The 23876-nt window shown below is 37.8% G+C and overlaps 1 protein-coding gene across 5 annotated transcripts in view; it reads left to right on the forward strand.

Moving 5' to 3' along the window:
- The window catches only part of LOC124614045 (juvenile hormone esterase-like), a 496653-nt gene that overhangs the window by 393108 nt on the left and 79669 nt on the right, over nt 1-23876 (forward strand). For all 5 annotated transcript variants that reach the window (XR_006979685.1, XM_047142877.1, XM_047142878.1 and 2 more), the window contains 2 exons: nt 2018-2150; nt 6933-7108. Coding sequence is in view for 4 of the 5 variants with exons in the window: in XM_047142877.1 (XP_046998833.1) it covers nt 2018-2150; nt 6933-7108 (309 nt within the window). In the remaining variant the exon portion in view is untranslated. The remainder of the gene's footprint in view (nt 1-2017; nt 2151-6932; nt 7109-23876) is intronic.

A 23876-nucleotide genomic window follows, 5' to 3' on the forward strand; every position in this document is an offset into this window, starting at 1 on the left:
ACATGGTTTAATGTTCATTTACAGTAGCCAGAGAGACTGGTCCAGGCCACAAGATGGATTCTGTAGTGGTTATTAAATACTGAAAAAAGTAATAATAAACAAATCTTTTATGCAGAATATTATTTGTTAAGCTGATTAGTTTCTTACACATTCTGCTTTTCATTGTGTGAATGGCTCATTGTACAAGGTGCTCAATAAGCAAGATTTGACTGTAATAAAAAGAAAATTATGGTACGCTGGATCCTATTCATGTTTGACCTGTTACCACAGGCCAGATTTATGGTGTTCACAGCCATTGTTGTCCAATGGGCTGTAGTTTGGAGACCCCTGGGTTAATTGATTGTTCTGTTACATTTAACCTTTCTTCATTTTGGATCCTATCAGTGTCAAAATATTTTCCACATTTTATATTCTCTTGTCTGCTGCCACAAACACCTCCTCTTTTTTGGTTATTCTATCTATTACTCCTATGTCTGACACCTCTTCACTCTCCTCTAGTATAGTGTCTAATTTTGGGTCTAAGATCATCATTTCACCTAAACTTATCATACTACACAATTACATCAGAGACTAAAATTTAAAAAAGAATTTCTACTTATCTTAATGTGTCCATATGCACTGCTGTTGTTAACCAGGTGAGTTCATTTATTGCTGCTTCCATCAATATATTACATGTCCTATGTTTGAAAACTCATTTTCCAGTTTTTGACACAGTATTGTTACTTTCATAAATTTTACTCCTGTGGCATTATATTATGTTAATGTACCTATTTCTAAAAACCCCACCCTTTAAAATGCCTTAAATTTTCAGTTATAAAAGAATTTCCTAAAAAATTATGTCACTGAGAACCTCATGTACTCTTCAGTGTTGTTTTTAATCAGTACTGGAGGACTGACGAAGAAATGTTAGTGTTCACATATCAGTTACCTTAAAAAATCCTCTTCTAATTAACTTCTACCTTTCTTCTAAATAGTGGCTGTATTGTCTAGGACAGAGACAAAGTGCATCTGGTTGCTCAAAAGTTCCATTTGTTCTTTTGCTTATAAGTCTGTTGTCCTCTGTCCACATTAGTACCTGCCTTATTTGTGTGCAAAGTAATAGTTTAAACATATATTAGCAGAAATCTGCCTGAGTAAGTTCTTCGCTTGATCCCTCTGTTACATATTACCACTTCCCAATGGTTGTACATTGTCCATACTCCTTATTGGTCCAGATATTTTCATACCTTGTCCAGTTCAGCCTGAGTAGCTGCAATCTCCTCTTCCTGTTCCATTATCTTCATATATCTAACCGAGCAAGGTGGCACAGTAGTAAGCACATTGGACTCGCTTTCGGGAGGACAATGACTCAAACCTGTGTCCAGCCATCCTGATATAGATTTTCTATTATTTCCCTAAATCACTTCAGGCAAATGCTCTGATCCAAAGGAACTGATAGCCATCCTGTTTGGTCCAACCAACCAGCCAGTCCTATATCTACTGTAAATTTTACATAACAACAGAGGAAACTCATTTACTTCATAGATGCCTACATCACTATAGTTATTCCAGTAGAAAAAGATTGACATAACTCTTCCAGATCTAACAATGTTACAGCTTATTGGCCAGTTTTCACTTACTTTAAGCAATATTAATTTAGCAATAATATGGTAATAGATTGCCAAATTAAATGGGTAACTCTTTCACAGAAATTAAACCTGTAAGAAAGCATACATAAACAAAGAACAAAACGTCACATTACCACTTGTAAATATATAATAGGAAGCAACGAGATAAGACCTACTCAGTTTTACTAAAATAAAAAACAATTGGTCATTATTGTCTGTTTATAAGGATCTCAGTACTGTGTGTCAACAGAAAAAACAATGTGTCTAATCTAATTTAATCAGGGAAGTCAACAATATAAGTGTAGTCTAATAAGCATGTATTTCTGTGATATTCAGAAATATAAGTTACCAAAAACATCTAGCTAGACATAACAAAATAAGTAATTTTGACTTGCAACTGTTGCTTTTAGGAATATGCCATTGCGATGATCTACTGTACCTGTTTTCTACTCAAGCATTGTTTCCATCTCTGTCAAATGACAGCTTTGATTGGAATGTTGTCAATGCAATGACACATTTATGGACACAGTTTGCAGCTTTTGGGTAAATATCATATTAAAAATGTTTTATCCTGGTCGTAAAATGTTAATAATAATATTTATTTATCCTTTAATCATTTTGCACAGTGATATAGGTATGTTAATTCTAAAGACAGATATAGTACATGTAATCTAACTAATATGATGTGAAACAAGTTTGTGTGCCTTAGTTATGTACAAAAAAATGTTTAGTTGTTTTTTATTCAAACATGCATTCTATGTTTGTTCATTTGACACATTCCACATCATAAAATTTATCATGAATATGGTATTGAGAACATGTGTCTAACTAACCCTCAACAAAACTCACTCACCACACGGAGACAGGCATCAAAACACTCATGTCAGTTCACACATTCAGCTCCAATCACATAATCATTATTTCTCTTCACCAGTATCTACTTTTTCACATAATGCACTAAAGGTATATACGTTGACATAACATGACTTCCTGTACATGATCTTACTATTGACTTCTCTATGAAAATCAATCTAACATCTAATTTTATACCCGTCAAATTGGCTGATAGTCTAGTGAGCATACAGGCAGTTTTTTTTCCCCCCCAAACAGTCCATTCTGCTATCTCCAAATGTTCTCTTAAGAAGGTCTGTGATTATCTGTGTGGATTGAGCAAGACATCTCTCATATCGATATGATATGGATTGCCTTATATTCACTGGGATGTCTTACTTAACTGTGGTAGCATATCTCTTAGGAACTGTACATATTTGTGGACATTATCTATTCAACCAGTATGAATTTTCAACTGACCAGTAGTGCATATTGTGAAGATTGGTTTGCCCATTGTTAGCAAATGATGCATTACCTGTAAGCAAAAACTTGTAAGAAATACCACATCAAACTTCCTGACAGATTTAAACTGTGTGCCGGACTGAGACTCGAACTTGGAACCTTTACCTTGTTCTAGCAACTGAGCTACCCAAGCACAACTCATGACCCATCCTTACAGCTTCAATTCTACCAGTACCTCATCTCATACCTTCCAAACTTCACAGAAGCTCTTCTTCAAGGTTCACAGAAGAGCTTCTATGATGTTTGGAAGGTAGGAGACGAGTTACTGGCAGAATTGAAGCTGTGAGGACGGGTCGTGAGTCGTGCTTGGGTAGTTCAGTTGGTAGAGCACTTGCCCACAAAAGGCAAAGGTCCCGAGTTCGAGTCTCAGTCCAGCACACAGTTTTAATCTATCAGGAAGTTTCATATCAGCACACACTCCGCTGCAGAGTGAAAATCTCATTCTGAATACCACATCAATTTGCAGATTTCATAGACACCATTTAGAAAAATGTTACCAATTTTCAAAGTTCTCCATGAAGCTGTTGATGTAGCAAAATGTTGAAAGATGGAGCAAAATATTGAAAGATAGCTCCTTTGGCTGAACCCACTCATATGTGTAAAGTGCATTGTAGTAACATATGGATTATGGATTACTACTGCTAAAAAGTTGCATGTCCCGCATCAGTTTCTATTCCTTAACTTTGTCATATTTTATTCTTCATGCTTTCAGTTTCTTTAGATTTTTTAAAAGAGCTTGACATTATCAAGAACCCATTTGGCCTACAATCTTGTAGCTGCTCAAACATTTTGGTAATATTCACCACTATAAATGTAAACCATATCAAATTTTTGACAGTCATATATTTGTGAAAGTATGATTAGCTGCACAAGCAAGTTGTCCGAGTGCTATAACAGCAGTGCACTGGTTAACAAATGAACCTTACTTGAGTTAGGTTTTTGCATGTATTTAGTACAGTAGTGCCTGTTCTCCTGTTGGTGAGGCAGTGGTTACCAGCACTATTATCTGGTTACTACTTGATAAAGTTCCACATATGTTGCATCACTGAAACCATCTTTATACACTTCTGCTGTCACATAAAGAGGTATATTTACTTTTAAAAAGACCAAAGTTGATTTCATAATTAAAATTACTTACAGAAATCAAGCCTTCATCACACTGTTGACTGCAACACGGCAAAAACCACACCTCATTGTATTTACTTACTTTTGATATATGAAGGCTTTTAATTGTGGCCACACTATGATAGAGATGCAATCCAGTGGAATCAAACAATGTTGCTTATACCATGTGTTTGTCACATACACCTACCTTACCTCAGTGCAAATGTAAACTCACTTCTCCCATCATATGAATGAGTAGTTATAACAAGTAGCGTCATTTAGCAGACAATGTATTATAGTGCTGTCACAGTGTTTTCAAAACAAGAATATTGTAGTTGGTAAAAACAGAACATGCCAGAGGATATCAGGGCCTTTAGGAGGTTTACATGGAATATGCATTATCTTACAGAAAGGTGAGTAAAAGCTTTCTACAACGGGTGCTACAATATGGCAGACATTCATCAGATAGGTCACCCCAGTCTCAGTGAAGAAAAAGTGTCTGTTCTTACTGTGTTGCAGATGACAATCAACACCAGATAATTTGTGAGATTGCCCAAGAGACAAGATTACCATATTCTTGGGTATGATTTAATTATGGTAACTGAATTTTAGATGAAATCATTTGTCTAAGTGGGACGGGGGCTGGGGAGAGGGTGGTGGGGGGGGCATGTATGGTTTTATATATCACTTCAGAACTGTGTTGTGTATCCCCATGTATGCATCAATGATGTGAACAGAAAACAAATAAATAGTATTACTTAAGAGAGCACAAGTAATGTGTGGATTTATTGTGCTATTCACAGTCCTCCCCCCTTGGTAGTGCAAGTTATATAAAATATGTTGGTGTTGCTAGGGTTACTATACAACTTGAACAGAAATGATCCCAACAGATTTCCCTTGGACATGACAGAGGTTGCTTCTACATCTGTTGACTCTCCATCCAAGGTAACTTTGTGGGTGCTTCCTACCAAGAAACTTGCCACCTGCTCACAAACTATGTTTGATTCCCTCCTTCCATTTTCTGTAAACATACTTCATGACCAATGTCAGTTTGTTTCTATAGCAGTGTGGGTACAGTAACAGTCTTTTCATTTACAATTTATCCCCAATAGCCTCTTTGCATTAGATTTTCTGTCACTTCCTGTTGGACTTTGGTTACACTTTCACTTTATTTGTTTGTATTTCAGTTCTAACATTTTGAGTTATACGTGTTGTACACCATATTAGTAGTAGCATACCAAAATTTGAATTTTTACTGTCAATCAGTTGTCTGCATGAGCTAAAAAAAAAAACGTGCTTTGTGTCTTTCTTGATCCAGTTTGACTTACCTTAACCATATATACTTTCCCCAATTTGTTTCCTGTTCTTCATCATTATCCTGATGATGACAACTTTTCACTTTCCTGTCATTTAAAAAACTAGTGTTCTTTACCTCAGAGTCTGAATTCCAAGTAGCATAGAAACTTAAAAAAAGCTTTTATTTACTGACAATGACAGCAAAGCAAGCATCTTTTTTTTTTTAAATTCGTAGGAAACAGATTCTCATCAATCAATCAATGCAAATCTCTTGGAATTAAAACATTGTGTAGAGCTGCTGATGTTCTGTGTACAGCAATTTTATTTCTAATTTTACTCTACCAGAAATCTGTAAAATAACAATCACTATTTTTTGTCAACGCCCTTACACTTGCTCATATAACAGCATCAACTCTAGAAATAGCCGATTTTTGTGATAATTCAACAAATATTTCTGTTTCAATATGTGAAAACAAATAAAGGCTGATATGTGGCTAGTTTTAATTTGAGAAGAAACTTCTAAGAATGTTTATTTGGAGTGCAATATTCTATGGCATTGAGACGTGGACTGTGGGAAAGCCAGAACAGAAGAGAACCTAAACATTTGAGGTGTGATTCTACAGAAGAAATTTGAAAATTAGGTGGACTGATAAGGTAAGTAATGAAGAAGTTGTCCACTGAATCAGCAAGAGAAGGAATATATGGAAAACACAGACAAGAAGAAGGGACAGGATGATAGTACATATGTTACTAACTTCCTTGGCGATAGAGGGGACAGTAGAGGGTAAAAACTGTAGAAGAAGACAGAGATTTGAATGCATCCAGCAAGTAATTGAGGATGTAGTTTGAAAGTATTTTGCTGAGATCAAAAGATTGGCACAGGAGAGGAACTCATGGCAGGTTGCATCAAACCAGTCAGAAAACTGATGAATCAAGAAAAAAAGTGTGGCTAGTCTAACTATAACCCTTGAAGCAAAAATCAGCTGTGTCATCTGAATTGGCCAAATTACCAAACTGTCCATATTATAAACATACCGTATTTTTAAATAATCTGAATGCAGTTGCATACAACTTGCAGTGGAATATGTTAAGCTCTTTAACAAATATACATAATGATAGGTAACACCCTTTACAGGAAATATGAGTTATAAAACACTTGACTGTTTGTATTTTTTGGTTAATTCCCCATCTCCAGAAGATGTTGTAACTCTTTGTATCCATCTAATCTTCCAGTGCCTAATAAAGTGACTGCTAACACAATTAAAGAAATCATCACTTGCCACAATAGCATGTTTTCAAATCATTAGTCATAACTGGGATGAAATGAAGGAATTATGAATTAGTATTCAGTGAACACAGTGTCTCATGATTACTCCATGTATTACTGAAGGGTAGAACATGGCAGTTAAAAGGCTAAGAAAAGAGCACATTTCATTTGATGAATAACTAAAGTAGCTGTCAGAAACCTAGAGTACATACGGTGAATAGTAGATACTAACAACCAATGGTCTCAGTCTAATGGAACAGAGACACTGTACAGTGTAGCACTTAAGATGGGGAAATGTGTTTCAGGCACCCAGCACCACTGCAGCCTAGTGTCCTCCACAGCTTGCAGTCCCCACATCAGTATGAGATTTGCTGGCAAGATGTTGCTGATATTGTATGGCCCCAAGCTGGACTTGGAGGAGACTGTGCTTCAGGAGGCTCCGCTGATGTACCATTCCTACAAATTTCTGGAAATGGAATATGTAAGTAGAAATATGAACAACATTATAAAAAAACTCACACACATTCATATCTGCTTTTGGATGCTGAAAGAGCTAAAGTTGAGGTGTACACTGATTTTTACATTGAGAATATGTACATTATCAAGAAAGTGGTGCTCTGATTTATCTCTAGATGAAGCAAAACGTGCATTCTTCAGGTGATTGAATGGAATCAACAGGCATCATTTCACAAATTGACATTAGTAATCCATACAGAATAGATGTATGCTTACGTAGATTACATATAAGAGAAAACTGTACATTCTTGGTTTTAAGAACAAATACTCATCTTTAACAATGGTTTTTAGCTCACACAGAAACACTGAAATGCAAGTTGTTGGAGAATTGTTTGTCTGTTGGACAGTCTGTTGATAATATACGAGATAGCTTAGTAGAAACTTAATTAACAAAAACTAAAAGATGGTTAATTGTGGATGACAACTGAGAAAACAGATTTACATTCCAGACTTGTCAACTTAAAACAAAGGTTATTTTATAAGAGGAAAAACTGTCAAGATGAGAAAGAAAGAGAGAGTTACAGACCAAAGAGAAAGGAAAAATTGGTTTTATAAGGACAGATAATTTTTCACTAACACTCAAGTATAGTAGGTGAAACTAATTCTACACTGCTTCTGATAAGTTGTAGACAGTGAAATTTAACAATGAAAGCTAAAAGCAGAAAATAAATCACACATTGGGAGCAAAAGGTAAAATAAAAAAATAAAAAACTGAAGAACAAACATACGTAATGTCATGTTTTTTCCGAGCTCTGCCCTCAAAACACAAAAATGAAGGGGACTAATGTAACACCGTCAGTCAATAAGACCAACTCAAGTCAAAACAGTGTGAGCATTAACATTTAAGAGTCATCTGTAAAAGCAATTTTATCTTTGTACCTTTGTGTTTGCTAGTTGAGACTGGTTGCATGTTTGTATTGTACTGTGAAGTTTAAAAATGTGTTCATTTAATGTGCATTAATTATGAAAATGAAGTGTACAATGCATTCACATCCAGTGTACATCCTTTTATTGAAGAGGAAATTTTAAATTTCCCACATGATTGTGATCAGTGTATAATACCATTAATTAACAGAACCTGAAACACTTTTTTAGCAATTTGTAATTTATGTGGGTTCAGTCTGTGAGCCTTAGTGTATACTGGTCGACCACTGGACATAGTGATTTACTGCTCCACTTCATCCTTCAATCCCTTTGGTATTATGGTTAGTTTTGTTAGTGCAGGAACTGTTTTCAAAAGTTTGGAAAACTGGCGTGTTGCACAGAGTGAGCTTACTGCCTCTTTAGTATTCACAGCGGTTACCTCTGCCAAAATTTTTTATTTGATGGTGTCCAGTCCAAGCTACCAAAGATGGCAGTCATGAGTGTGTGAAGTGTGCTTGCTTGTGTGAATGTTTCCTTTTCTGGAAAAGGCTTTGGCCAAATGATAATGTGTAAGTGTGTTTTCATTGTGCCTGTCTGCCACTTAACGTGTCATCTGATAATCTATCTTTTCCTTATATTATTGGTACAATGAATGACAATTCAAATTGCATTTGAGCCATATATCATAGTTTAACAGCTTCGACCGGTAAGTTAAGTTTTTATCTTTGACCCATTTACAACACATACTGAAGGCAGAGAGTTTAAATTTCTTGCCTTTTGAAACTGGTATAACAGACAAATCTGCACTGTTATCTACCATAAAATGTCTGCCAGTATTTCAATCTTTAGCAAACAGGTGACACTGGCAGCTTGATTGATTGACTGATTTATTTATTCTTCCATAGAACAATATACATTGTATGGATGTCGTCAAACATTTGTATAATATTTCTTATTAAAATTAACATTCCTCTTAAGGTATTTATAGCTCCTATACTTACCATATTTACTCGAATCTAAGCCACACTCGAATTTAAGCCACACCTGAAATTTAAGACTCGAAATTCAAGGGGAGAGAAAAGTTTTAGACCGCACCTCCAAATCAAAAGAAAGTTGGTCCATTGTTACATGAAACAGGTCGAATGGATGAAGATACACCTGCAGTAGTTTGGTTCGAGTCGTAAGCTTAGCAGTTAAGCTTTGCCAGGTAGCCATTGCTAGGTGTCAGGCACTCCATCCATATGTATATGGGTTCCCTTCCTCTTTCTTGTGCTTCATCTGGTTGGAATCGATTGCTTATTTTGGTTTGATCTGATAAGTGCTGTTCTCTTTGTTATAGGTGTTTACGTCACTCTAAGCTGACAATGCATTACTGTATTGTGTCATGCATGTATGTCGCATTCTGATAATGAGTGTTTACGACCTGTCGTCGCTTGCGCAATAGCTTGCTTTTGTGCGCGCTACCCGCTACTGCCGCCTTTTTTTTAAAAAAAAAAAAAAAAAAAAAAAATATGGATTGTCTCATTAGTGAAACAATGGCAATAGACTGCTATTTGTTATTACTTACACTGCTACTTTCTTTGATAATGATCAACAAGAACCAAATAATAGACTGCATACAATAGAAGGTGTTCTGAACGAGAGTTTAGTGAAAATGTTTCTCCGTTTGTAAATCTTTGCAGACGCCTCTTTAGTACATTACATTCTGCATGGAAATTAGTCATCTTAGATTTAAAAATCTAGTCAGTTGCCGTGCTTCTTTCCTGACTGTATCACTATTCAGCATAAGAATAATACAAATATAAACATGGCACGATATGTATATTCTTCCGCGTTTGCTGTTGTCCCACTCTTGTTTCATAGTTTATTAGGCAGACAGGATTTAAATCAGATAGCAGCAAACATGAAAGAATACGTGGTATAATGTTTACATTTGTATTATCCTTATGGTGAAGAGAATATACATGTGATTCACAATTCATAAAAGTTCCTATTAGCAACCATCTCTTGTCACAGGTAGGAAAAAATTCAGAACATAGGAGTTGGCCATATTGACATACATTCCAAACAATCTTGCCAGTCGGATTTTTGCAGTAGATTTTTAGTGATGACTTCAAATGCAGAGAGTGTTGTTGTTGTCTTCAGTCCGTAGTCTGGTTTGATGCAGCTCTCCACACTTTTCTATCCTGTGCAATGCAGAGTAGCTACACTTATAAAATAAGAATGAAAATAACTTAGAAATTAAAGGCTGAAATTTAAAACAAAATTTTATTAGGTTTGTAATACATTTTATATGAAATTTTTAAAATATCATTCACGATTCTGAATCACTATCACTTGATTCTTTGTTTCTCATTTATTTATACAGAGCATCATCCTCCATACCATCGAGTGCATTGGATATTGAATATTTTTAAATGCTTATTGCACAGTCTGATTTGGAACACACTTCCATGCATCATAAATCCATTGGCACACTTGCGACAAACTTGCACATTTTACATATCCTGTTAGAGTCGGTTGTGTACTGCTTTTCCAAACCCAGTCTGTGTACATGCATTTAAGATTGTCCTTAAATGGTTTATTGAAACAGACGTCAAGTGGTTGTCCATTTTGCTTCCCTCTAATTTTCGTTTTACTGCGGGTGTTGTATGGCCTGCGTCCGCATCTAATACCAACAGACTGCATAAACCAAGCGTTGTGCCAGGACAATGATTCCACACATGGCTAATCCATTCCAGCACCATGTCCTCTGAAAACCACCCAGTTTCGTTTGCTCGTACAATTAGAATTTTTGGAAACACTTCCGATTTCAGTAAAGTCTTCCGCTTGAAAACTATGAATGGGGGTAATTTATGTCCATCTGCTGTGCTAGCAAGAATGACAGACATCTGCTGTTTTTCACCCCCTGATGTAAGAACAGTTATGCCTTCCTTTCCTTTGGCATCAACCATATAATTTGACGGCATGTCCTATCTGACCAAGAAGGTATTGCTTTTCTGTGCGCCGCCTAATTATGAAGTGCTGAAATTCCGCAAGTTTTGCTTCCTAATTTTTTGGCAGCTTCTGTGCAACTGAAGTTCACCTCCGAAGTGAAAAACCCCAGCACTTTATAAATAGATCAATTCAGGGGCGACTAGCCTTAAAATTTTCGGTTTTTTGCTGTCAAGTAATTTCACGTGCCTTAATTTTTAAAATTTCTGCATTCACAGGCAGGAATTTCTGATGCTGTTCCTTAACAAATTCATTTAAAATTGCTTCTAGTGCATGGTATAAGCTACACTTTGGCCCACTAAATGCTTTCTTGCTACTTGAACATTCAAGTAATTTGTCTCTCTGTAGTCGCCATTGCCTGCATTGCCCTCATCAATCCCGTATTGCAGACCTGCAGCACGATTAGAGCTTTGTTCCACAAAAGAAATAACTCCCCTCTTGAATTTGGCACTATGATGAAAGTGCTTCATTACTAACACCAACAAGCACTTCACAAAATTCCACGAAGCAGTAGGTGCCATTACGTGAAATCTTAATGAGCCCCAGCGTATCAACTCATGCAACAATCCTAAAGCCTTGTGTAAAGAAATTTATTTTTGTTGCTATGAATATTTGAAAGGCTGCTACATTTGAAGATGAACAATATGGAATTTCTATTTACTTCGTTGGATAATGTATGAAAATGCAGTGGTTGAAACTTGGGGCAGGGAAAAAAGTTCGTCTTCTATGTTTTTTTTAAATTTATTTACTGACGCAGAGGTTTTGGCGGCAGTATATACTGTTGTGCCTGCAAAACATGCCTGTGTAGTGCTACATATATTTGATGGCAGAAGTTAGTTGTGGTAGCTCCTACCAACATTTTTCAGAATTTCTGCGTACGTTGCACTCGATTCTAAGTCACAGCTGGTTTTTTGGATTGCAAAAACTGGAAAAAAGTGTGGCTTAGATTCGAGTAAATACGGTAGTTCTACTTTTCTAATCATATTACAAAACCGTTACACAGTACAGTTTTTATGAACATTAAGTTACAATTCATAATTATCGGATGCTCCATTTGTCTGGTAACTGCCTGCCTGAGGAATTGCAGGCCAGCCACGGAAGCTGCAGCTGCCAGTCAAATGGGTGTTGTGGGACCATACCATGCCCCCCCCCCCCTCTTTTTTTGTGCGTTTTAGTGTGAAGGCCATACAGACATACACACCTTGTCAGCTAGTGTCATTTGAGTAGCGAAACAGGCATCACAAGTGTAACAGTGAAGTTTGCGAACATAACAATGGCAAGAGCAAATTATTCAATTCCACAATGAGTATTTATTTATGACTCTTATGTGACTACAGCATCTGCTCATACTGTTAGGAAATGGTTTGAACAGAAGTTTCCAGGTGTTCAAGTTCAAAGTCATGATGCAGTTCACAAATTAGTGAATAAATTTTGTGAAATGTAAGTTGTGTTCAACACAAGAAGCATAAACAATGATGTACAGTGCTCACAGAAGCTCATCTCAATGGCATTGCATACTGCCTGGAAAATTCCCCTAAACAGTCTCTTAGATGTCTTTCGCAGCAAACACAAATATTGTGCACCTCTGTACAAAGAGGTGCTAAGCTGCTTGGGCTAAGGCCCTATAAAGTATCAGTAGTACACGAACTTCAACCTGATGGTCTTCCACACAGGGTTAAGTTTTGCGAATGGGTTTCAAACCAAGTGCATGACAGTGAAGTGGGTCCTTACTTCATTCTGTTTTCAGACGAGGCTTAGTTCCATTTATATGGGTATGTTAATTCCCAAAACTGTCGACTTTGGAGAGCATATAGACCTAACGTGCTTCGTGAGGAACCCCTTCATGACCAGAAAATAGAGATTTGGTGTGCAGTTATTTGTGACAGAATAATAGGCCCAATTTTTTTAATGACACAGTTACAAGTGAAAGATATGTGCAAATCATTTTGTGACTGTTTTTTAATGAACTGAGTAAAATAAAATGAAGCTTTGCATTTTTTCAACAGGATTTGGCAAGGGCTCATATAGCCAGTGTTGCTTCACATGCAGTTCATGATGTGTTCAATGAATGATTAGTAACAATATCTGGCCCACTAGAAGTCCTGATTTAACTCTGTGTGATTTTTATTTGTAGGGGTGCACTGAAGGATAAAGTGTATACAACAAATCCTCACATGATAGAGGATCTCAAGGATAATATCCGTGAATCAATTAATTCAATATCTCAGAGAAAATTACGTTGTGTGATTAATAATTTCTTGATTAGGGGTGTCAAAAATGCATGGAAAATAATGCTAGGCAGTTTTTGCATCTCCTTCCATGACATGGGTGAGTATAAAATTTATTTGCTTATATTTTAAATCTAGTCATGTCATAACACATCAGTAGATGGGCTACGCAGCATCTGATCACTGGGCAATGGAGCGCCCACTGCCTGGCATCCACTGCACCCCACAGGCGGTCATAATATACACTCCTGGAAATGTAAAAAAGAACACATTGACACCGGTGTGTCAGACCCACCATACTTGCTCTGGACACTGCGAGAGGGCTGTACAAGCAATGATCACACGCACGGCACAGCGGACACACCAGGAACCGCGGTGTTGGCCGTCGAATGGCGCTAGCTGCGCAGCATTTGTGCACTGCCGCAATCAGTGTCAGCCAGTTTGCCGTGGCATACGGAGCTCCATCGCAGTCTTTAACACTGGTAGCATGCCGCGACAGCGAGGATGTGAACCGTATGTGCAGTTGACGGGCTTTGAGCGAGGGCGTATAGTTGGCATGCGGGAGGCCAGGTGGACGTACCGCCGAATTGCTCAACACGTGGGGCGTGAGGTCTCCACAGTACATCGATGTTGTCGCCAGTGGTCGGCGGAAGGTGCACGTGCCCGTCGACCTGGGACCGGACCACAGCGACGCACGGATGCACGCCAAGACCGTAGGATCCTACGCAGTGCCGTAGGGGACCGCACCGCCACTTCCCAGCAAATTAGGGACACTGTTGCTCCTGGGGTATCGGCGAGGACCATTCGCAACCGTCTCCATGAAGCTGGGCTACGGTCCCGCACACTGTTAGGCCGGCTTCCGCTCACGCCCCAACATCGTGCAGCCCGCCTCCAGTGGTGTCGCGACAGGCGTGAATGGAGGGACGAATGGAGACGTGTCGTCTTCAGCGATGAGAGTCGCTTCTGCCTTGGTGCCAATGATGGCCGTATGCGTGTTTGGCGCCGTGCAGGTGAGCGCCACAATCAGGACTGCATACAACCGAGGCACACAGGGCCAACACCCGGCATCATGGTGTGGGGAGCGATCTCCTACACTGGCCGTACACCACTGGTGATCATCGAGGGGACACTGAATAGTGCACGGTACATCCAAACCGTCATCGAACCCATCGTTCTACCATTCCTAGACCGGCAAGGGAACGTGCTGTTCCAACAGGACAATGCACGTCCGCATGTATCCCGTGCCACCCAACGTGCTCTAGAAGGTGTAAGTCAACTACCCTGGCCAGCAAGATCTCCGGATCTGTCCCCCATTGAGCATGTTTGGGACTGGATGAAGCGTCGTCTCACGTGGTCTGCACGTCCTGCACGAACGCTGGTCCAACTGAGGCGCCAGGTGGAAATGGCATGGCAAGCCGTTCCACAGGACTACATCCAGCATCTCTACGATCATCTCCATGGGAGAATAGCAGCCTGCATTGCTGCGAAAGGTGGATATACACTGTACTAGTGCCGACATTGTGCATGCTCTGTTGCCTGTGTCTATGTGCCTGTGGTTCTGTCAGTGTGATCATGTGATGTATCTGACCCCAGGAATGTGTCAATAAAGTTTCCCCTTCCTGGGACAATCAATTCACGGTGTTCTTATTTCAATTTCCAGGAGTGTAAATGGAACACCCTGTATTTTAAATATTCATTTACAGTCTAGTAGCTATTATTCAGTATATATTTTTTTAAGCTTTGGCTAAAGGTGTGGGGACCATTTGCATATTTTATTTCTTGTGGAAGTGTATTGTGCAATTGTATTCCGTAGTATAATACACTATTTTGGGTTTTTTACTTGTCTCTTCTGTTTAGATGCAATCACTGTCTGGATTTGTTTCCATGATCATATATTTTTCTGTTTGTGGTCCACAGATTAAGATTTTTTCTTATATACATTATGTTGTGATAGATGTATTCACACGGAACTGCCAGAATTTCTAGCTTTTTGAATAATTCTTTACGGTGTGCGCTGTTACAACTATTTGTTACTATTCGTACAGCTCATTTCTGTATCTTGAAAATAAACTGTATGTTCCCAGCACTTATTCCCCAAATCATTATACCATAACTGAGGATTGAGTGCATATATCCAAAGTAGGCTATTTTGAGGCTTGAAATGCAGGGCAGAGCATGCTGAGGATCACTTCTTTGCCAAAATTCTCACATGTTCTGTCAATTATGATTGACAAATCTCCATTCCTCACCAAAAATTTTGTTTCAGATACAAAGTCTAGTACATCATTATTTACTCTCAATATAGTGTCATTGGGCTTTTTATACAGTCTGCCTTTTCACATTTAAAGTTACTCTATTCTTTAATGACCAGTTGTCCATGTCTCTGAGATCTTCATTGGATTTTTCTGCTAATACAGCTGAACTTTTCCTGTAACCAATACAGCATTGTCATTGGCAAATAGTATTTTTTCTCTACACCTGACACTCTGTGGGAAATCATTTATGCATATAAGGTAAAGGATTGGACCCAATACACTTCCCTGGGGGACACCAATATTAATGTATTTTGGATCTGATAAGTGTCTTACTACCATTCTTTTGGAAATAGGTGAGATTTCAATCCTTTACACACAGCTTTTCAAGTATGGCTTAAATCATTTCTGTGTCATACACCTTATTCCTAATATTTCTACACTGAAGCACCAAAGAAACTGGTTTAGTGATGCGAATTCAAATACAAAGGCATGTAAACAGGAAGACTATGGCGCTGCAGTCAGAAACATCTATATAAGACAACAAGTGTCTGGCACAGTTGTTAGATCAGTTACTGCTGCTACAATGGCAGGTTCTCAAGATTTAAGTGAGTTTGAAAGTGGTTTTATAGTCGGTGCATGACCGATGGGACACACTATCAACGGGACACAGCATCACAGCACAGGTAGTGATAAAGTGGGGAATGTCCCATACAACCATTTCATGAGAGTACCTTGAACATCAGGAATCTGGTAAAACATCAGATCTCCAACATCATTGCAGCTGGAAAAAGATCCTGAAAGAACAGCATCAACGACGACTGAAGAGAATCATTCACCATGAAAGAAGTGCAACCCTTCCGTAAATTGCTGCAGATTTCAATGCTGGGCCATCAAGTGTCAGCATGCAAACTATTAAACAAAACATCATCGATATGGGCTTTCGGAGCCGAAGGCCCACTTGTGTATCCTTGATGACTGCATGACACAAAGCTTTACACCTTGCCAGGGCCTGTCAACATCAAATATTGACTATTGATGACTGGAAACATGTTGCCTGGTTGGACAAGTCTCATTTTCAAATGCCCTTAATTGGGCAGGTAGGTTGTAAAATTTAAAAAGGGAAATTGATAGTTTAAAGTTAGATATAGTGGGAATTAGTGAAGTTTGGTGGCAGGTGACTACAGGGTTATAAATATATAATCAAATAGGGGTAATGCAGGAGTAGGTTTAATAATGAATATAAAAATAGGAGTGCTGGTAAGCTACTACAAACAGCATAGTGTTGTGGCCAAGGTAAATATGAAGCCCACACCTACCACAGTAGTACAAATTTATATGCCAACTAGCTCCGCAGATGATGAAGACATTGATGAAATATATGATAAGATAAAAGAAATTATTCAGATAGTGAAGGGAGACAAAAATTTAATAGTCATTGGTGACTGGATTTTGATAGTAGGGAAAGGAAGAGAAGGAAACATAGTAGGTGAATATGGAATGGGTGTAAGGAATGAAAGAGGAAGCCATCTGGAAGAATTTTGCACAGAGCATAACTTAATCATAGCTAAAACTTGGCTACAAATCATGAAAGAAGTTCGTATACATGGAAGAGGCCTGGAGATACTGGAAGGTTTCAGATAGATTATATAATTGTAAGGCAGAGATTTAGGAACCAGGTTTTATATTGTAAAACATTTCCAGGGGCAGATGTGGACTCTGACCACAATCTATTGGTTATGAACTGTAGATTAAAACTGAAGAAACTGCAAAAAGGAGAGCTTTGTGAGATGAAATAGTGAAGACGGCAGAGGATCAACTAGGTAAAAAGACAAGGGCTAGTAGAAACCCTTGGGTAACCGAAGAAATATTGAATTTAATTTATGAAAGGAGAAAATATAAAAATGCAGTAAATGAAGCAGGCAAAAATGAATACAAATGTCTCAAAAATGATATCGACAGAAAATGCAAAATGACTAAGCAGGGATGGCTAGAGGACAAATGTAAGGAAGTAGAGGCATGTATCACTAGGGATAAGATAGATACTGCCTACAGAAAACTTAAAGAGACCTTTAGAGAAAACAGAACCACTTGTATGAATATCAGGAGCTCAGATAGAAACCCAGTTCTAAGCAAGAAAGGGAAAGCAGAAAGGTGGAAGGAGTATATAGAGGGTCTATACAAGGGCGATGTACTTGAGAACAATATTATGGAAATGGAAGAGCATTTAGATGAAGATGAAATGGGAGATATGATACTGTGAGAAGAGTTTGACAGAGCACTGAAAGATCTAAGTCGAAACAAGGCCCCGGGAGTAGACAACATCCCATTAGAACTACTTATAGCCTTGGGAGAGCCAGCCCTGACAAAACTCTACCATCTGGTGAGCAAGATATATAAGACTGGGGAAATGCCCTCAAACTTCAAGAAGAGCATTATCATTATAATTCCAATCCCAAAGAAAGCAGGTGTTCCCAGATGTGAAAATTACCTACCAAACTATCAGTTTAATAAGCCATGGATGCAAAATACTAACACGAATTCTTTACAGACGAATGGAAAAACCAGTAGAAGCCGACCATGGGGAAGATCAGTTTGGATTCGTAGAAATTTTGGAACACATGAGGCAATACTGATGCTATGACTCATCTTAGAAGATAGATTAAGGAAAGGCAAGCCTACGTTTCTAGCATTTGTAGACTTAGAGAAAGCTTTTTACAATGTTGAATGGAATAATCTCTTTAAAGGGTAAAATACAGGCAGCAAAAGGCTATTTACAATTTGTACAGAAACCAGATGGCAGTTATAAGAGTTGAGGGGCATGAAAGGGAAGCAGCGGTTGGGAAGGGAGTGTGACAGGGTTGTAGCCTGTCCCTGATGTTATTCGATCTGTATATTGAGCAAGCAGTAAAGGAAACAAAAGAAAAATTTGGAGTAGGAATTAAAATCCATGGAGAAGAAATAAAAACTTTGAGGTTCTCCGATGACATTGTAATTCTGTCAGAGACAGCAAGGACTTGGAAGAGCAGCTGAACAGAATGGACAGTGTCTTGAAAGGAGGATGTAAGATGAACATCAATAAAAGCAAAATGAGGATAATGGAATGTAGTCAAATTAAATCAGGTGATGCTGATGGAATTAGATTAGGAAATGAGACACTTAAAATGGAAAATGGATTTTGCTATTTGGGGAGCAAAATAACTGATGATGGTCGAAGTGGAGAGGATATAAAATGTAGATTGGCAATGGCAAGGAAAGCATTTCTGAAGAAGAGAAATTTGTTAACATCGAGTATAGATTTAAATGTCAGGAAGTCATTTCTGAATGTATTTGTGTGCGAGTGAAACATGGACGACAAATAGTTTAGACAAGAAGAGAATAGAACTTTCAAAATGTGGTGCTATAGAAGAATGCTGAAGATTAGATGGGTAGACCACATGACTAATGAGGAGGTACTGAATAGAACTGCAGAGAAGAGAAATTTGTAGTGCAACTTGACTATATGAAGGGGTTGTCTGGTAGGCCATGTTCTGAGGCATCAGGGAATTACCTATTTAGTATTGGAGGGCAGCATGGAGGGTTAAAATTGTAGAGGGAGACCAAGAGATGAATACACTAAGCATATTCAGAAGGATGTAGTTTGCAGTAGGTACTGGGAGATGAAGCAGCTTGCACAGGATAGAGTAGCATTGAGAGCTGCATGAAACCACACTCTGAAACCAGAACAACAACAACAACAATCGAGTGGATGGACATGTATGGCTATGGAGACAACCTCATAAATCCATGGACCCTGCACATCAGCAGGGGATGGTTCAAGCTGGTGGAGGCTCTGTAATGGTGTGGGGTGTGCGCAGTTGGAATGATATGCAACCCCTGATATGTCTAGATATGACTCTGACAGGTGACACATGCATAAGCATGCTGTCTGATCACCTGCATCCATTCATGTCCATTGTGCATTACAATGGACTTGGGCAATTACAGCAGGACAATGTGACACCCCACACATCCAAAATTGCTACAGAGTGGCTCCAGGAACATTCTTTGGTGGTTAAACACTTGTGCCACCCACAATACACCTCCGACATGAACATTACTGGGCATATCTGGAATGCCTTGCAATGTGCTGTTCAGAAGGGATCTCCACCCCCTTGTACTCTTACAAATTTATGGACAGCCTTGCAGGATTCATGCTGTCAGTTCCCTCTAGCACAACTTCAGACATTAGTTGAGTCCATGCCACATTGCGTTATGGTACTTCTGCATCCTTGTGGAGCCCTACATGATATTAGGCAGGTGTGTCAGTTTTTTTGGCCCTTCAGTGTAATTCGTGTAGTAAAATTCTTAGGTAAACTGTGTGAAATACCTGCAATAGATCCAAAGAAATGTTTTTTGGATTCTCTTTCCTGTCTAGTGCTTCAAGTACAACTTTTGTAAACTGTGCTATAGCTCACTGTGTACTTCCTGTGGGACTGAAACCAAATTGTTCATTGCATAGAAGGTTGTATTTATTTAAGCATTTCAACAGTCTATTTTTCAATATGGTTTCTATTGTTTGGAAATGCAAGTTAATAATGTGGTTTTCTACATTTTCCAGATCACCGTTTTTAGTATTGTATTACTTTTGCTTGTTTTAGGTATTCAGGAAACCAGCCAGATCTGAAATTATTGTTGTTGAGTCAGTTTTTATGTTGCTTATACATTTCTTAGGTACACTGACTGGCATCTCATCTAACCCTCTGGATTTTTTATTGTTTAATCAGTGTATTACCTGTGTCACTTCTTTCTCTGTTGTTGGAAAGAGCACCAATGAGTGTGGTGGCTGATCCTGGTGGTTAGAACAACATGTCTGGAAATTTCTCTTGCAGTTTCTAAGCAATGCCAGTAAAGTGTATTCATTCACAAATTTTGCTACTTCCTTTGGGTTGCTGATTTGAACATCTTTGTTTTTAAACTGTGTTTCCAGGTGTTTTATTCCAAAATTTGCTGTCTCCTGTTTGATTATTGTCCCATATAGCTTTGCTTTTGTTATTTGCCTTCAATAATTTTTTACTGTTTGCAAGTTTTCTTGGAGCTAACAAATCTTTCTGTAAGTTCCCCTGTAGTTATTGTAAAGCTATGTCAGTCTGGTTATTTTTGATGCAAGTGAGATACCTTATTTTTTGATACCTCTGGTCTCCTGGAGACTTTTTGTGAAGCTCCAATGGAATACAATGTTTTGGGAAATGCTTCCTCAAATTTTAGGTTAATTTACATGGCTACTCTCTGGTTTTCCTTATTTTGACATTGGCAAGGTAAACACATTTTTCAGGTTTACATCATGTGCCAAATTTAAAATGATAATAGCAATATTTATCATTTTTATCAAATTTTGCTGTGCTTCTACATCTACTGCATGATCTTTGCCTACTTGGGTTTTGAAGCATTTAATCTCATTTTCCAATTCTTCAGTGTTCAAGAGAAGATCTTGGACAGAAAGGGACAATGATGTTGACAGAATAGACTGAACTGATGCAATTTGAACCTCTTTAACAGAGTGTATTTCAACTATACAATCTGCCATCTGATCTAAGGTATCCACTGTTATGTCATTCATTTCATTTCATTTATTTATTGGTCCATTTGATTCATTACATACTGAAACAGTACATTGAATATAGGACAAGTCAAAATTGTGAAAGGAGCAGAAAAACACACACACACACAGAGACAGAGACAGAGAGAGAGAGAAAGAGAGAGAGAGAGAGAGAGAGAGCATGACAAAATTGATTACAGATAACAATCATAAATTACAAGTGACAAATATAACAATTTGAATTTAACCATTATTACATAATCATTGTTTACAAGGCTATTTTTTGTAATTTAAAATTCCTTTTACAGAGTAAAAACATTTTTCCACTAGAAATGACTTAAGATTATGTTTTAAAAAAAATTTATGTTGCCGTGATTTTAAATCACTGGGTAGGCTGTTATATAGCTGAACTGTTATCTGTGAAACACTTTTTTGGTACAGTGCTGTTCTACACTGTGACATGTGGATATTATTTGTGTTTCTTGTCATGTGGCTGTGTATATGCTTATTTTATTGAAGATGTCCAGTTTGGTTTAAAAGATACTCATTTGCGAACGGGATACACTCATACATGTAAAGGCTCAGTAGGCTCATTATTTTCATCTGGATGAAATGTGGTCTACATGTTTCCAGTTTTCTTAGGTTGCAGATAGCCCTGATTGCTCTTTTCTGCATCCTAAAGATCTTTATGCTGGTGCCTGAATTTCCCCAGAAGATTAGTCCATATCGAAGTAGTGCATGAGAGTATGCATAATACGCCTGAATAACTGTTGACTTGCTTGCACTTTTATTTAACACACGCAGAGCATAACAAGCTTTTGAAAGTTTTTTCTCAAGTTCTTTTATATGACAGTCCCATTTAAATTATCTTGCACCCATAGCCCTAGAATCTTAGTGTCAGTAACCAAGTTCAGTAACATATTTTCAAGGTATCGTACTGTAACAAAGTTTTGCACATGTGGAGAAGAGTGGAAATTCATAAAGACAGTTTTTTCTTTATTTATTATTATTTTATTTTTTTGAAACCAGCTAGTAATTTGGGACATTATAGTATCTATTGCTACTTCCAAAGAGATTTTGTCAGCAGCTGTTATTAATATGCTGGTGTCATCAGCAAATAAGATTAGTTTTCCCAATTTAATAGTCATTTATATCATCAATATAAAGGAGGAACAGTAGAGGCCCTAGGACAGAACCTTGTGACACTCCATACTTTATTGTTGATTTACTGGAGACATGTGTTGTTGTGATAATATTTCCTTGTACTGAAATGTCATCATGCCTTAAAACCACCACTTCCTGCCTGTTTTCTAGATTAACTAAAATACTACTAGGACGCTTGTCAAACCAAAGTGTTTTTAAGATATTGTCTGACACATTAGTATCTGTGTAACCCTCAAAACAGTTGGCTAGGCATTGTATCGCCAACTTATAAACCACACAAAACCTTGCCTTTTTAACTTTTTTTATATTTTATTTATTTATTTATTTTTTAAATTTGAGACTCTGTACTTCCTTTAAATATGGTCAAAAGTCATTCTTTCACAAGCGAATATTTATTGTTCTAACCACTTGTAATTAGACCTTTATATTTTTAACATATTTTGAGCCCAGTAGAGCAAGTAAATAGTTAAATTTAGTCACCTCTGCACCTATACCAACAATTGTAAATTGTGCTTTAGACTGACAAAACCAGATGTTTGGCTTCTGCAATTCCTTAATGCCTATCTTATTAATTTTGATCTTATATTCAGGATTACTCCTTTTGTGTACATTTTCTGACAGTATACGACAGAAACAAGTTTAAAAAACCACATTGAAAATTTCACCGGAAATTACATCTCACCAATCACATCAGGGACACCAATTTCTAGCACACTTAGTTAATAAAATACACAATTTAACTTGTACTTTTCCATTTGTTTATTTTTTTATCTCACACAGAATGAAAACTGAATTATAATGACAGTCAAGTAACAACCTTTTTTTTTTTTTTTTTTTTTTTTGTCAAATGCCAAAGATAAGAATGGTATTATGCCAACATTACCATGGCAAATGTGCTACAGACACACCAAAATACAAATAGTAATTTGTCACGATCCTATAGATACATTGATGACATCTTTGCCATATGGACTCATGGTGAGGCTGACCTGTTGAAATTTTTGAATCTGCAAATACATTCACTTAGTTAAATTTCACATGATCCAATTCCAAATCTCATGTCACTCTCCTTCATGTTGACCTCATGGAGTCTCAGCTACATACCTCTGTTCAAGTTAAACCTACAAACAAACAACAGTGCTTACATTTTGACAGTCATCATCCTTTTCATATTGAACATTCCTCCCCATACAGCTTTGGTATCTGAGGAAAACGTGTTTGATTATATGTGGACTCTTTACAGCAATACACACCATTCTCACCGCAGCCTTTGCTGTACATAATTAACCCACCATCTAAGATCAGAAACAGATTACCCAGGTCATAAAATCCAATCCTGGTACTGTCAATTCCTTCAGAAAATAACTTAGGAGTACACCTCCTGTTGTACAGCGCTGTCCTGTTCTTGAATGTATTAATCAGTTACTCTGACAAGTTGGTGACTTCCTAAAATGAGATTAATTCTGTCCAGTATTTTGCCCATTCCCAATTAGAAGAGCTTTTTGTTGCCCCCCCCCCCCCCCCCCCCCTCCAAGCCCTCCCGCCCCCCTTCCATCCTTGTTTCCACATTACCACAGGGTTCCTATCCCTCTATCCCTGTGGCTATCCCTCTGTAAGACTTGCCCAATGGACCTTTCTGCAACCACCTGCATC

The sequence above is a fragment of the Schistocerca americana genome, chromosome 4 (assembly GCF_021461395.2).
Source record: "Schistocerca americana isolate TAMUIC-IGC-003095 chromosome 4, iqSchAmer2.1, whole genome shotgun sequence".
NCBI lineage: Eukaryota > Metazoa > Arthropoda > Insecta > Orthoptera > Acrididae > Schistocerca > Schistocerca americana.